Here is a 15,954-nt window from a genome sequence, read left to right as displayed (position 1 = left end):
TTTCTTGATCTTGCACCCACTAACCAAGAAGGAAGGTGGCAGATTTCATGACAAACCTTGATTCCAAAGCATAAGGAATCTTATTTATCCCATTTCAGTTCTGCTATGCCCCTTCTTTACTACTTTGTAAGATTCTCAATGTGAGAATGCATGTTCATTAAAACAGCTCCTACCTTCAGAGGCTGTAACCACCACTATTACAGGATTTTCTTTGCAGTCAATAGTAAATCACACTTCAAAAGAACGACACAAATTACCTGGCCGGCTAGGAAGGGGAGGGAAGGCTCCTGGGTGATTAATGGGGATGAACTGAGAACTGCTAGCCTGACTTGGAGTCTGAGTTACAGGTGTTTTTCTGGCTTCAGACACCGGAGTCTTCCTCATCTCTGTCTGGGATTTCACCTAATGCAAAAGAAAGTAAGAAGAAATTAGATAACTTTTCCTGTAATTACCCACATCATGTCTCAAGCCAAAAAATGAACTCCCAGATTGTCTGAGAGATTATTTTATTTTCCCTAAGTAATTGGGAGAGGTTTGGAACACAGGAACCCAGTTCCCTCCTCAGTGACCTCAGGCAGGTTACCCTGCCTGTCCTTAGGCACTCCTTGCCTCACAAAAGCACTCTAAGGATATCTACCCAGAAGACTGCAACAGGCTCCTTCTCTCGTGAGAGAGTGGGAAGTGGACATAATAATATCCTCAGACCGTACAAAGAACTTACCATGCTGCTCACCTGCAGTGCCTTAAAAACAAAACAAAGTGCAGATGCTATTATGCTTCTCCTAGGGCACTGCTTCAACCTAACTCATGCTACTTACCTGCAGCACCTTAAAAAACAAACACTACCACCTTCTTCCTAGGAAACTCTTTCAGCCTAATCCGTACGGTGATGTATATGCACAAACTCTTGCATACTATGAAATTCTTTTGACCGAGAGCGTACAAGACAAATATCAGAAGTGCTTAACCTCTTTCAGTTTACCGTGTAACTGCTGTATGTTCTGTTAAAAGAGCTGCACCAGTTAAAGGCAGAGAGAAGAATGTAATGTAATGTTTACCTGATTCTGAGTCTGCTGCGGTCTGGGTCTTCCTGGAGAGGAAGACAGAGGGGAAGACTACTTTCCCTTTCTGTTCAGCTCGGCAGAACTGCCTGGAATGCAAGATGGAGCAGGCAGGAAAAAGACAGCAAGCAAGGAACCCGGGCAATACAGAAAGGGCCCAGGAGCAGACCTGATGCCAAGCCTCAAAGGTGGTTGAAAGAAAGGGTTTTATCAGGGATCAAATTAAAAAAATCCAAACCAAACAAACCAAAACTGTGTGGGGTTTATTTCAACATTTAGTGCTGCTGAGTAGAAAGGAGTTAGAGGGTAGGTCTTTTCTGCCAAAACACAGTAGTAAAGGGATAGACGCATTCAAATGCTTTCTTAAGTTCTTTTTCAAATAATTCTGAATTTCCCCATTTAGAAATTATGGGAGTGTAGTTTATTTTTGCATTTAATTAAAAAAGTAGATTGTAAGACTGGGAGGTTTGGGTGTATTTTTGATCTCCCTCTAGAAAAAGTCAGGAGGGAACTCCACCTCAAGGTTCTGGCTGATGCTAAGTACCATGAATGATGCAGCCCGTGCTCATGCCACATCTATTCACTGCCCACCTTTGCCCTTCATCACATTCTGTATATTCAACTTATATCGTGCTGTCACTTTTTTCTCCACAATGAGACAAACGTTTTTATAACCCATACGGAGAGCTATGCATTCTTTTATAGCAATGCTGGAGAATTCAAAGACACTTCTCCTGCTGTGGAATTTCAAAACATGAGCACTAGTCCCTCAAACTCAAAGCTGCTATAACACATTTCCAAAGGTGGCTTCCAAAAGACCCCCCCCGTGTGATTTATAGTTAATTTTAACAAGCTAAATAACTAAAATTGATTAATCAAGACAGACAAATTTCAGTTGCTTCCCTGCTTCTACTTATACCTCACCTCAAAAGTGTCAATGCTACCAAGTATCTACTCCCCCAGTGGCCCTGAGGGTTCCTACACAGTGCTCGAGAGAAGCACCATTTCATCACAGTGGCCTCTTAAGAGTACGTTACACTTTGAGCAAGTCTGCATGCAACCTTCCTCAGCACCTAATGTTATTTTCCCTAAAGAGCAGAGATTCAACCTATGCCACACTTTCATGATCCTATCTGAGCATGAAGTTTTCCACTTATCTGCCAAACGGGACTAATTACTTCTCTGTAACATTCTTAACATTTTTGCTAAGTAGGAGCTGCAACATTTGCAGCATTTAGGCTTGGGAAGGCAATGAGCTATGGAGAAGATAAAAGCCTGAAATATCAAGGAAGGCCAAAGCAGAGCGCTAACAGACCACCAGTCAGTGCAAAACCTACACTGGTTTCTCCTCAGTCGGGGGGAAGCAAACCTTCCCCATCTCCTGGAGCAGGTCTGGATAAATAAGTCCACCAAGCTATATAAAACAAAAGGCACTTCATTGTAATCATTGCCATAACAAATACAGCTGATGGAACTAAAAAGTCAAAATTAATTTCTATTCAACAAGAGGTGAAGAGTGATCAACCACATTAGAACAGATTCCACTACAGTTGGATTTGAAATAAGTTTTTCCTGCATTTATTATCTCTTAAGACTAAGACAAGCAAATTTCTGATAAATCATCTGGGTTGGAATTAAAATACCTTCCCTATCCAAAAAACTACACGTACTTCTCAGAAGATCCGGTGGGTTTTATGGGCCTCAAGTCCTTATTTTGCAAGACAGGGGCACGAACACTGAAACTGGGAGTTGTGCTCAGGCCTGCCAGCACATTCCAGATGTGTTCAACAAATAAGAAACCTGCTATTCTAACTCACCTAAGTTGTTTTTCAGATACCAGACCCTTGTTCAATGACTCATGAACAACTGCCACATGGTTTCTGTAGGCTACTCCCCTTTACCCCCCTTGGTAGGACCCCCTGCAAAACCAACTGCATAACACTGCCAGTTCAGACCTTCTATTTCATAACGATGATGATTAACAGCAAATAATCAGGAGGAGAACAAGAAGAATGATCCAAGGGTCCTAACACCACAAGCCGGAAAGACTGAAAGAGCTGGTTTGTCTAGCGTAGGGAAAACAAGACCTCAGTTACACAGGCCTTCAGAGCAGTTGCAAAGAGGAAGACTTAAGTTATTCTGCAGACCTGTCCTGGGAAGCAGTAATAGGCTTACACAGAGGCAAGGGAGACGAAGTGCATTAGGAAATAATTTCCATTTGCAAGAATGGTGAAGAACTGACACAGTTTCTCTAGGAATAGAGTCTCTATCACTATCATTAAAAGCCTCCAGACGTCATCAGGGAATGACCGAGATGCAGCCAAACAATCCAGGTACAGATCAGATCAACCCTGAAACTCTACACCCTTTATTTACTACAACTCAATGGAAGTCAGACCAGTAAATTCACTATCTACTTAGGAGGTGAGCATTTTTTTACATAATGCTCACAGAAATAGAGGAAAAAAGCACGCCTCAAAAATATGACTGAGAGAAGAGCAGCTGATATGAAACCCAACAATTTTGAGCAAGCGTCTGAGCACAAAATTACGGTTCAAGTGCAGTGTGGCTTTCCTTACTTCCACAGAGGCCCACCTGACTTGCATGCACAGTACAGAGGATCTTATTCCACATAAACAACTGGGTGCTTTTGTGATGTGTTTAATTTATTGAATTAGTCACAAGTTAACTGAACTGAATGCAGAGTACCCAGTTCCTTCCCAACAGACCAAGAGCATGACTAAGACCTGGCCATGCGAACTGCCTTGGTAGCCTGAAAAATTTGTTGAAGAACAGGTAGAAGTCTGTTTAAGACAGTTAGTATAGCAAAATCACCTTTCATTGCTCCCTACCTTTTCCTCCCCAACAAATTGAGACAGCATCAAGGAAAAGGGCAGAGACCCAAAGATCACTAATACCTGGTCTTTGAGACAGATGTGTTCCTATCTTTTTGTGCATTAGCTGTACCTGCAGGGCCCACAGTGAGACCTCGACTCTACTGTACTCTATACAAGCAGCGACAGCCCTGACACAAACATCGTACTGCCTAAGACGCAGTATCCCTTTGATCTAAAGGCTTACCTGAACTGCCACGTTCTGCTTTCCTGCTTCCTGCATCTTATCCAAGCCGCATTTCTTGGTCTCATTCTTTCTTTTATTGTTATCCTTCTTTCCATCATTCTTATTGGCTACTATTCCTTTGCTATAGTCCCGTCTTTCCCTCCCTACATCTTTAGGGGGATAGATTCGCCCTTGCTCTCTGTTAATTTCCCGTGGCTTGATGTTCTCTTTGAATGTGACCATTGGTTTTTCTCCTGCATCACAGTTGTTGTTCAGGCTTCTGCCAGAGGACAGAACTGATTTGAGTCCAGGGCTCCCATCTGTACATAGTGGCTCTGCAATAGATGTTTCTTGCAAGGCGAGACTCTCTTTGGCTTCACTAGGGTCCTCTAGTAATAATTCCGGGATTTCTGTCAAAAACAACAGCTTTCCTACCTCATTTTCACACTGAATCAACCTGAAAAAGACAGAAAGGTATTGAAAAACAAGTAGGAATAGTTTTTCACAAGGTAACCCACTTCCCCAAATTATAAAAGCAGAAAGTCAGCATATCCACCATGCATCTCTTCACCCCAACAACAAGATGTTACATCACATCTCCCAGCTAAGAGCATTCTCTAGCATGACGTAAGCTCCCATACTAACCCTCTTGCTACCACTTCAAACACTGTTTCCACTTAGCTATGCTGCCGTATCACTAAAAAGGACTCATAAAACATGATGCTTTACTCCAAATACATTCCCTATCATAATTAGCCCACGAAGCAATGGCATGCTGACCCACAGGACATTATCAGCACTGTCAGCATCTTGCATTCACATATCTAACTGCTGTGTCAAACAGTGAGAAAAAAAAAAGCTCAACTCTGGCACCTGCATTACCTAAGCTTACAGCAGCAACTGAAACACACAGATGCTACTTGCAATTACCTTGGCTGGTTATCAGCGATCCATTTGCCTGTGAAGATCAGACGCTGTTGCCGTATTCGACGTTGTTGCCCTTCCTTATCTCCTGTAATTGCCTGGTGGCCTTTGGAAAAATCCAAGTTCCTAGTATTGACATAGGACAGGGAATAATATTAATTACACAATTACCCTCTGCAACATCCTATTTCTTCAGAAATACAACTGGTTAGCATTACTCTGTTATAAGCTGTGAAATTTCAGCAGATCCTATTCAAAACATGACTGTTACAGCTGTCTGATTTACAGATGCAATTCTCTTCTCGTAAGATGCATCTACTTTAACGAGGTTTGATGTTGTGTTTTTTTTAAAAAAAACCAAAACACAACCCCCCCCCAAACCCAAACAAAAACCAAAATAACCCACCTCCCAAAACCCAAAAAACCAAACCAAACCCCCCCAAAAAACAAAAAATCCACCAAAACAAAAAAACCCCCAAAAACAAAAAAAAACCCAAAACAAACAACCCCCCCCCAAACACAAAAGGCCAAAAGCTCATCTGTGTGATAATAAAAATCACAAAAATAGTAGTTGAGTGAATACATCTAATATTTAGTCAGCATTTGTGCATGATGTTAGGTACAGGGAGACAGCTAAAAACAAAGTAAAAAATTGGCAAAGTAAAAACACACCAAGCAGTTTTCATGTAAAAGTATCCCTTTCCTCTTATATTTTTCCCTTATATTTTTCCCTTTCAATTTACTAGTCTGAAGGCTACAGAAGAAAACCAAGAAAGTCAGGAGCGATAGTGTAAGCTCATGACTTTCCCCAGAGTTTTACTACATTGTCTATTACAGTTGTTTTGCAAAGATACCTACATCAATCCATACATTAGTAAGTACTCATAAATAAGATATTGTAGGGAACAGGTCAACATCTATCAAAAGTAGTCATCAGCAAGAGTACAGTTTCCTTCAGCTGTCACCCACCTGAACGAGGGCCTCAGAGCCAGGAATCCTTGCAACTCAAATTCTTCTGGAAGGGGGGTTGCTGGTGAATAGACAGTAAACAGCATAAGGAAAGCATGAATGCATTGAGTACAATATCATAAGCAGATAACTCAGCAAGGTCACTATACGTAATAAAGCATTTTATTAACGTGCTCATCTGTACTGGTCCACCCTGCAACCTGAGTTGCTCAGGAATGATAAAGTAGAGCAAACTGCTCAGCATGAGAAAGCAGCATTTGCAAAGTATTCATATGCACTAATATTAGAATACAACTTGCTCCCTTATTTGCTCTTCAACTGCAATTCCCCACAACATCAGGAAAACCGTGCATCTTTCCCAGTTCTTTACAGCACAGACTAAAAGCATCCTTACCATTATTATTGGATAGATCTTCTTCATGAGGCTGGAAGCTGTTCAGAAGAGAAATCAGCCATGGCCATATGCTACAAACCAGAATACAAACAAACTGTAAGTGAAAACTACAAAACATGGAATCTACCCACCTTACTAAGAAAACATTGAACTCTGTTACAGTCACAGCTTCCACTAACCCTTTGATTCCCAAGAAAAGTTAGTTTCTCCCAAGTGTCAGGGAAAAGACCACTTTCTTGAAGAACTTAATTTTTTTTAAAAAGTCAGACTAAAGCCAGACTCTTGCACCACAGCATTCATTATCCAGCAAGTCAGAAAGCCTACTGTGAATTTAACCAGACAAAACTATTGTATGAGCAAAAGTTCAGAGCACCTGTTTGCAATTCATGTTTTCCAGTCCAGAGCTGACTGTAAATTAATCAGGTGGGAAGCAAAACAATTTATCAAGATACAGATGTGCAGAAGTACTTCAGTTCTGTGAACATTAACACTGTAGTGTAGCACTGAAACAGTTACCAGAAAGGTAAGAAAGTCTATGTAAGGGTTGCACTGAGTAAGACCATTAAACTAGAGGTTAACTGGCAGTCTCCCTGCCTTGCACTGGCAATACCGGTACAAGCAATGACTGGAAATTCTTTACAAAGGCCCTGGAGCAAATAATTTAAGAATCACAACGATAACTGCATAGGTGGTTAACATTTAACTGCCACCAACAGGCTGCTTTCTCCTATTTTTTAAAAGCTCCAACCCAAAAGTCTAAGCATCCTTCTACTTTAGTGATGGGCATCAAGTCCACAGAGGCAACAGAAAACTATTTTAAGAAGGTGACCACTGTGCTCAGTGCTAGTGAAATGAATCTCCATCTTCCCTCAGCACAGGCTTTCAGCCATCATCCAGCACCTGAATTGGAGAATTCAACATGCACCCAAAAGCCTGAGGTCAGCTGCTTTCCTGCGTTACTGGAGGGACTGGAAACATTAGTGTAGAGAATAAGCATAAACATAAACTAAGCAATACCTCCTTCCCATGACTGACAAGGAACAGGAGGAGGAAAAAAAGGGAGAGTGCAAGTCTGTTGCAACCTAAAGTAAACTGCAAACTTCCCATACAACATTTGAAATAATGAGCTTTCATAATAAGAGATCTCCAAATAAGAGTTATGTAGTGATACATGTAAAAATCTAGACCTAATGTGACTTCCACAGAGCAGGTTTGGAAGACTCATTTCCAAAGAGCACACACTAGTACTGATGTAGTAATTTCTGTCCTCAGTTCTTGCCTTCAGATTCATCTACTTTTCTAGGTAAGCATGTTTCCTTCCTATTTCAGATGCTCATTCAGTTTGGGGTAGGATTACTTATCCACAGGAAAATGATAAGCATAGAGTGGGGAACAACTGAAAGTTTGAAAACGAATAAGGATTATTTATTGAACCAAGAGCACAATTAAGTACAAATTCAGAGTAAGGAAGACGTTTCAATATAAAACAGACATCTGGTTATTAAACAGAGGCCAATAAAGGCATGCGCATGCACGTGTGTGTGTTTGTGTAGTCTGCAAAGAATGACTTTCATTAGGATCTTCCAATAGAAATAAAAAGAAAACTCTCATCCTTACAAATAATGGGGAAGGACAGTAATCTCGACTTTAGACCCAACAAATGTAATGGCTACTAATTAATGCCCATTTTGACAACTCTTAGCAGTACTTAACTTTCTTTTCAAGTTCACTTGTGCATTTTACTGCTGTTTGCTGCCCACTTTACAACTCCTTTGTATGATGAGTACCTGAGAACATCATGTTATCACACCACAGATTTAAAAACCAGGTATGTTCTTTAAAGGGAGCCTGATAGTTTTATGGGCAGAAGGACCAACTCTGGCTAACTCAAAATATACATTCACACCTGAAGATTCATTTTGCTACTCTATAAAGTACTGCCTGCATCTCCTCTCTGCAAGGACTACTTGATATCAAGTAGTAATCTTCCCTATTAAAATACTGGTATAAAGTCTTCCTTCATAATATGCATACAGTAATACTTATTACCATCTCAAAACAATTTATGGAGTCTTTATTTTCCTTAATCTGGCCTTCAGAAGTCTGGAATTGAAGTTCCCACAGCTCTAGGGCTTTAGGTTTTGCACACATTTGAGCGAGTCTTATTACTCATTTAGCAAACTGAGGTTATAGGGACCCCTGCTCCCCACACATCAATGTACAGAAAATGCAAGCCTTGGCTAGAATCGCATCTTACAGCACACACTGCCAAGAGAGAGCTGAAACCACTGTGGCACATTGCACAAGATCAGCTAAGCAAACTGGTTTCACACTGTTTTCCTTATAGTGACCATCTTTGGCAAAATACTCATCCAGCTGTGTCAGTAACAATCACTCTGATCTGAAGAAACATCTTGCAGGTCAGAAACACTTTATTGAATTGCTATAGCTCATGAAAAGTTAACAGACTATAAAAAAAGTTGTCGAGTTTTGAACTATTTAAGCCTAAGTTTATGAGATTAGAGGCAGAAGAGAAAAATCAGAGCAGCAGTCCAGAACAGTAATGCCTGTGCTGACATTTAAAGACCCCCTCTACTAAATTCAATCTAATTCCTGGATGATGAGCCAGGAAAACTGGATTCCAGCACTGCCCAAGAGATGGCTTAATGCATGAAATTAAAGCAAGTATTCTCCTGCCACCTACCTCAATAAATCTGAGAAATCATTACAATAGATTAGACTAAAGGTACACTCAGTAGTTATGCTCAAGTCAGACATTATAAAGTAGATCCCTCTGATCTTAAAAAAAAAGTTACATGCAAACCTAAAGCCAATTAAAAAAGTGAATTTGCTCAGGTAGCCCACAAGTCTCATGTTTTGTTTTATGAACTTTTTAGCACATACATTCTCATGTCTGTTAATGAGTTACACAATCACTTTTCCCATTACTAATTGGTGTATCATCAGTTATTACTACTTTATGCAACTAAATGTATCAAAAGAAAGATCAACACTCACTACCGTCTTTCATCAACCACTGCCTCCTGGAAAACACTGGGCCTAAGTTTCAGCCAGTCCATTGAAACCTTCACAGCTGGAAGAGGATATGCAGCCCCAGAGTCCTCCTGGTAGTCATTTTGTAAAGGACACTTGCACAGAACTCCAAGAAAGGACACTAGAAACAGAGCAGAGTAAAAAAACCAACCAACCAAACAAACCACAAAACAAAAAATCAAATTATGCAGGAATGACACTTTAAAGTTGACCAAATAACCTCATCAAACACCACCCCTAAAACCCTATTCTTAAGGGCTAGTTCTTTAAAACAAAGCAGCCCAATTACTTAATCTTAAAAAAAAATAATCTATCAGCAGATCAGAACACCTTTTTTTCAGTAAAGAGTTTTCTATCATGAAGCAGAATCTTGGTGGTTTTTCCTCCCCTCTCCTTTTTAAGTGTCATGGCAAATCATTTTGGTAAGTTAACAAAATCCGGTAAGACAAGCCCATTACAATCATTCATTTATTTATTAGAAATGACCAACTCAACTATCTATCTGCATTTTATCTGTTTTCCCAGGTCAGCAGGCACACAAGTCCACCAGAGCTAGCTCTGCAGGCATGCACCCAGCACAGACCCATCAGGGCACACAGCTGAAAAACAGTAACCACACCAGTGTGACCATGGTGCTTTCAGAATCAACTCCAGACTGGGATCTGGAGAAATTCAGCTGTTCAGAGATGTAGGTGTTTATGGGGCAGGATCAGGTTAAGCAAATCAGCATTATGTGGCTAGAGTCTAAAATGTTCTGCACTCCTACTTATCTCCTTGTTGATATTATCAAGAGCACAGAAGCAGTTGAGGTCCTAGTTCAGTCAGCTTCAACTTCAGTCCTGTTGAATCAGAATTAGCTCCATTCAAAGCAACTCAAACTGCATTGCAGCCAACTGCAGAGCAGCCCCCCAAGCAGGGTACTACCCACTGCCAAGCTGGATCCAACTTTGTACCCAAGTTAAAATGTTCTTTCAGAACCAGGGAAAAGATGCAGAGTTCTGTAAAGCTTCCAACGGAGTAAGTCCAGGGCACATAAATCCAGTGTTAGTCAGCACTGCTAGACATAAACGGTCCTGCGCAACTATCTCCTCTCTTAACTTTCTCCCGTAACATCTATTCTCATCACCTCACATAACCATTAAGCTAGATGCTGACAGCAAATTACTAATGGATTCCACATAAAAACAAAAGAGAAATACAAAAATCAATTACTTTTCATACTTACTGAAGAGAGCCAGTAACTGTGTCCAGCAGAGCTGCTCATCCTGGCTGTAGCTGTGCTGCTCTGTTTCATTGCTGAAGTCTCGCAGGTGATGTAGTTGAAACAGATTGATAACAGTAATATGTACTAACTGCTGAGAATTGAAGGCCTTCTGGAATAACAACCTCTGCAACAAAGACGCATGTATGATGTATATATTTTTATATGGTAAAGCACACACTTGAACAGATTAGTAGTTGCTACTTCACTGCTTGACTAATGCTTCTGCCCTTAAGGCAACATTCATTCTAGATTTTATTTTCAGGTCATCCCTATTAGCATAGCACTGGGCTTTCCAGGAGGACACGGGCAGATGCCTACTGTTGAGCCCAAGGTTCTTGCTCATACACCAACTCATATGCACAACAAATCAGCATCCCCTTGGATATGGTTCTCTTTCAGAGCAAGGGCAACTTTAGTGTTGCAATGACAGCATTGCAATGCAACTGCAATAACTGCAGAGGCATGTATATCCACTGTATTTTTCAGTCTTTCGAAGAAACAGCATGGAGAAGGTGACATTTAAAAAAAAAACACCCCAGGAAAATTTAACTACTGCACGGTTATGTATTAAAAGACTAATTCCACATCTAACTTCATGGGTCATGGAATGCCATGGTGGACTAAAATAGCGCGAGCTATTTACAAATGCATTTCAGTAACTATGCTGTAAAAGACACTTTTCTCAGAACAGGAAAAGAAACTTTAATGGGTTTTTTTGAGCATTGTGAAAAAACGGAGATATCCTAAACCAGAACCAACCTCTCTTCAGACACAACAGTCAGGGAGGCAAGTGGATTAACCAGCATAAGCATCAGGAAAAGGTTTGAGCTCCACATTCAACCTTGATTTTTAGTTAAGCATGAAGCACTCTACAGCTGACAACTCAAACTGGCAGAGCTGTCAGCAGCAGAATTGTGGGCCTGACTGAACACTCCTAACCCTACAACTGCTCTCCTCAGAGTTAAAATCAGCCACAAAGGTAAAGTGATTATCCACTATACAGCCAATTTCACATCCACATTCAACCCATTTAAGTCAGAAGAGTTGCTCTCTAGTAAATTAAGCCTTATGTTGCATAATATAAACAAAAAAGTAATCTAAGCAACAAAGCAGGGCTCAATTAGCTCTATTTTAACACCCTGGATCAGTTCAGAAAAATAAGACTGTTCCACATGCCTGAGCCATGCTCATAAGTATTGATTATAAGCACTGGGGAAAAAGTAGTACTTGTTCAACAGCCAACATCACACACAAAGAGATACAATTATTTAATTTTGAAACAACATTAACTCCCACTGTTCAAGCAGATCACATTCAAAACACAATTCACAACAAGTTTTGATTTTTTTTAAAATTTATTTTAAAGACAGTTTGGACCTAGCTGTAGCAGCCTAATTCAATGCAAAAATATGAAAAGACACTGTAAAGAACATTTGTAATTATTCATATTGCTAAGACCACCTTCCCCTTTCTTAATTTGGAAAAGCATCAACTGCTCTATTGAACATATCCATGCTACCTGCTCATTTTCCACAAATTAAGATGCTGAAGCACAGCAGTTTCCAAAAGGCACCTAACAGTTAATACGATATCCTCTGAAACTGTACTACCTTGTACAAATACCTTACAAAATTATCTTTGTTTCAGTTTTTGCTATATTGTCCAACTTCATGAGATGGCTATATTAATGGGTACTCCTGGATTTTCCAGAGGAAACATGTTCTGAATAGTTCTAGTCCACACACAAATTAAGGTTGTACTGGAACGCTTTTTGAAGGCAAACCACTGATAGGTGAGGCAAGTTGTCTGAGGAAGATTATAAACAACCTTAATAACCAGCAGGAGTGAATGAACGCTATCCAAAAATGAAGTGCTCAAAATTCCTCAGGCAACTGAGCCAAGACTTCCCAGATTAATCAAGTGCTTTTCACAGGTATCCAAGAATCATCCAGGTTAAAGAGCAGAGAATCAACGGTGGTCATTGATTTCTCCTGTATCTCCACCAGTAACACACTACATGTCAAATGGGAAAAATCCCTACCATTTGCAGAAGTCAACAGAACTATCCAGTGTTACCTGTGATGCAAACCTTCCATAACTGGCCATAACAGCTTCCTGGCATGTGAGGAAGTTATTATTGGACTGTAATTTCAGAACTCAGCTGCTAAAAATACTCTCCTCAATACACTAATTAATATGCTGTTAGAACTAACCTTGAACTGTTCTTCCAGCTTTTCTCGAAGAGGGCTCAGTTTCTCCAAGCTCTTACTCAGGTACACATGGCCATGGAATTTAATAAATGCCTTGATGAAGTCAGACACACTCCATCGAGTCTTCACCTCATCACGACTACATTCAGAAGAGAAATATCTGACTTCAGCCTTTGAAATTAGACACAGCTACACATAACATTATGTACTTTGAAGTTCAAGAAAGGAGGAATGTCCATGCAAAGCTACTTTTTCACTTAGCACAATACACTTATTTCCTGCATTCACTATTCACACTCCGGAGCATCCCAGACACAAACTCTTCTTTGTTCCACACACGTGTAAGGATGCTCTGACTGGACGGGGGTCGAGGAACTTCTGTTGCTACTACCAAATATGAATAACTTCTGGCAAGGGAGGTACCTTTAGAAGAAGTCTCCTCTATCTTATCCGAGTGGACATAAATTATGCTTAGTCTTACCTTTCCAGTGCTTTAGAAAGTGCTTTTTGTAGGTTAGTGGACGCAGCTGGGAAAGGAAACTTCACAGCAATGCTTCTGCAGTAGTAGAAAATTGTGGTCAAGTGGTCTCCTTTGGAGGAAGCTAGAATAGCCAATTGATTATAAGGCTGACCTAAGGAGAAAAAGACAAGTAGTCCAACAAGTTGGCATGGACTGAAGCCTGCTAGATTTCAGCCTAAGTATGGTCACCTTAAAAGGGAGCATAAAGCCTAAAATCTTCAGCATACAAGGCTCAGATTCATCTGCTGACCCTTTTATTCCAGCCTCATATCAGTACCACTCAAATAAAAAAGCTTCCAAACTTGCAGCACATTTTTTCTTGTTTGTTGGTGGTGGGGTTTTTTGGTGTTGGTTTGGTTTTTTTTTTCTTTAAACACATGCTTTAAAATTGGACAAGAAATATGGTGTAAAAAGCTAGGTACCTGAACTAAAGAAGCTCTTAACTTGCATGAGCAACTTGAAAAGTCCAATTTTAGCTACTAAACTTTACAAACTGGCATGTGAACAAGCAATAAAAGAAAAAAGTGCCACTGCTAGGCAAGTTTTCATTAATTGTACTTTATAACATATGAATGTGACACAGTATAATGTAGCAGTAGTGAAGCCTTGAAGTGAAGCTGTGCATTAACTTTTTTTTTTTTTAAATCTTCACAAAAAGGAGACAAGTGACACAGATCAGGCAAACAGGTACTATCTAAATGATTTACCAAAGGTTCAGGCTTTGTTGCATGATTATTTTGGGTATTTGGAGAGGAAGTTTTATATAAAATCCCAAGTTTTCAACTGCCACACAAGGAAAGCAATAGCCCAAATCTTCTTGTGGAATTATGAACCTAAAAGGTATCCCAGACTCACCATTAGAAGGGACAAGCTGAGCTGCATGTCTGTAGTAAGACTCTGCCTGGCTGGTCTGATTCCTATAGCGAGCTAAGTAAACAACAAAAAAAAAACCAAGTTGAGACAAAAAAATTCAACTCTCCCGCACTTACTTTAATACAACCCAGTTTACCTGAAGAGCATTTTACTATTATTTTAGAAATAAGCATCAGAAGAATATACAATTACACCAAGCAGCATGAAGATTCAAAATGTTGAATTTTAAGGTGGTTGTTTTTCCTCAGATCCTATTGTCACAGCTTACCAGTTCTTATTTAGAAAGATGTTGTGCCAACAGCATCACATCCAGACAGCTAGAAATATTTTTCATACTTCTTTGCACAATCAGCAACTAGATCTCTTTTAGGTTATTACAAAAGCAATTGTAGATTCCTGTGAAAAGAGAACTTTCTACAACACATAGTTCTACTCTAATCAACAAAGAAATAAACCTGTTGAACTTAATGTAAAAGAGAAACGTCATTTATGAAAGGCTGGATTTCTAACTGTTGCCTTTGTATACAAGAATTAAAAGTAATGTTCTGAAATGGAGAAGTATGCTAGCCTGCTGCAACAAGCTTTTGTAATAGTTACCTGTTTCAACATTTCACTATGCCTACCAGCTATAACATGATTAGTATGCTAGAAGACAGATTCTAGCAAATCACTAGAAAGCTAGTGATTAACTGTCTCCATGAATCAATGTGTAACACATATTAGAAAAGTCTAACAGCATTGCTTTCCAGACCTTTTCCCCTGCAGCAACCACTAAATATACAATCAGCTACTAGCTACTAATTTGGAGCACACTTGGTCAGTTGCCCAGGGTATGTGCAGATCCCTCTTTGTGAAGGCTGAACACAGGTAGAACTCAGTGTCCCGCCTCTTTTTCTTTCAAAAACTCACCAATATCTCCAAGGTGGACAAGGCAGTGCTGGCAGATGTAAGAGCAGGAGCTAGATTGCGGCTTCACTATGGCGCTGGTGTGCGTCTGTTTATTGCTAATGATTCCCAGCTGGGAAGACTTTACACGACATGGCAAGTCTACATTAAAAACTGTGCACAATTCCTGTAATAACTAGAAAAACAAGTCTAGTTTAGGAGCAGCTAGAGACAGTAATCAGAAAAGTATTGAAACAACAGACAAAACTAGCAGGTCATCACTCAGAGGCACAGATTAGCTAAACATATTTGAAATGAACAAGCCTAGGTTACTGAAAGTGAGACTTTAAATTACATTCTCGTATGGAAGTCATTGAGCTCCATGCTGCATTATTCTGCCCAGAACCATGAAGAGAAGTTTTACTTCTCTTCTGTAAGAAAGAGCTGTGCATTCCAAACCAGTAAGCAACTCAATTTCCATGACACTTAAATTACCAAGTATGCATCAGTGGAGATTGACTATCAGCAGTCTAAAAATGTTGCTGCTTTTTTTTTTTCTAATTTTTAAACAGGCCACTCTTAAGAGGAACACAGTCTTTTTTATAGATAAAGTGACACCATTCTCTGAAAATAAGAGAAAGGAATGCCACTCATCCTTCGAAGAAGCTTGTTCCAACGTAAGAAACAGCACTACCCTGGCTTAAACTTTAGAGAGAAGCTGGAACAAAACCAAGTTTGTA

The 15,954-nt window shown here is 39.9% G+C and overlaps 1 protein-coding gene across 4 annotated transcripts in view; it reads right to left on the bottom strand.

The window, feature by feature from the left end:
- Window positions 1-15,954, bottom strand: part of SMG7 (SMG7 nonsense mediated mRNA decay factor) — a 55,111-nt gene that overhangs the window by 11,606 nt on the left and 27,551 nt on the right. For 3 of the 4 annotated variants that reach the window (XM_072866595.1, XM_072866593.1, XM_072866591.1), the window contains 11 exons: window positions 15,239-15,410; window positions 14,312-14,383; window positions 13,418-13,568; window positions 12,940-13,075; window positions 10,688-10,850; window positions 9,427-9,583; window positions 6,409-6,479; window positions 6,015-6,075; window positions 5,052-5,171; window positions 4,143-4,578; window positions 258-402 (listed from right to left, as the gene is read on the bottom strand). In XM_072866595.1, the coding sequence (XP_072722696.1) occupies window positions 258-402; window positions 4,143-4,578; window positions 5,052-5,171; window positions 6,015-6,075; window positions 6,409-6,479; window positions 9,427-9,583; window positions 10,688-10,850; window positions 12,940-13,075; window positions 13,418-13,568; window positions 14,312-14,383; window positions 15,239-15,410 (1,684 nt within the window). The remainder of the gene's footprint in view (window positions 1-257; window positions 403-4,142; window positions 4,579-5,051; window positions 5,172-6,014; window positions 6,076-6,408; window positions 6,480-9,426; window positions 9,584-10,687; window positions 10,851-12,939; window positions 13,076-13,417; window positions 13,569-14,311; window positions 14,384-15,238; window positions 15,411-15,954) is intronic. The other variant, XM_072866594.1, reaches the window with a different exon arrangement.

Source organism: Ciconia boyciana, chromosome 7 (assembly GCF_034638445.1).
Source record: "Ciconia boyciana chromosome 7, ASM3463844v1, whole genome shotgun sequence".
NCBI classification, from domain to species: domain Eukaryota; kingdom Metazoa; phylum Chordata; class Aves; order Ciconiiformes; family Ciconiidae; genus Ciconia; species Ciconia boyciana.
The sequence above is the reverse complement of the archived record's forward strand: the minus strand, read 5'-3'. Positions and strand labels throughout refer to the sequence as shown.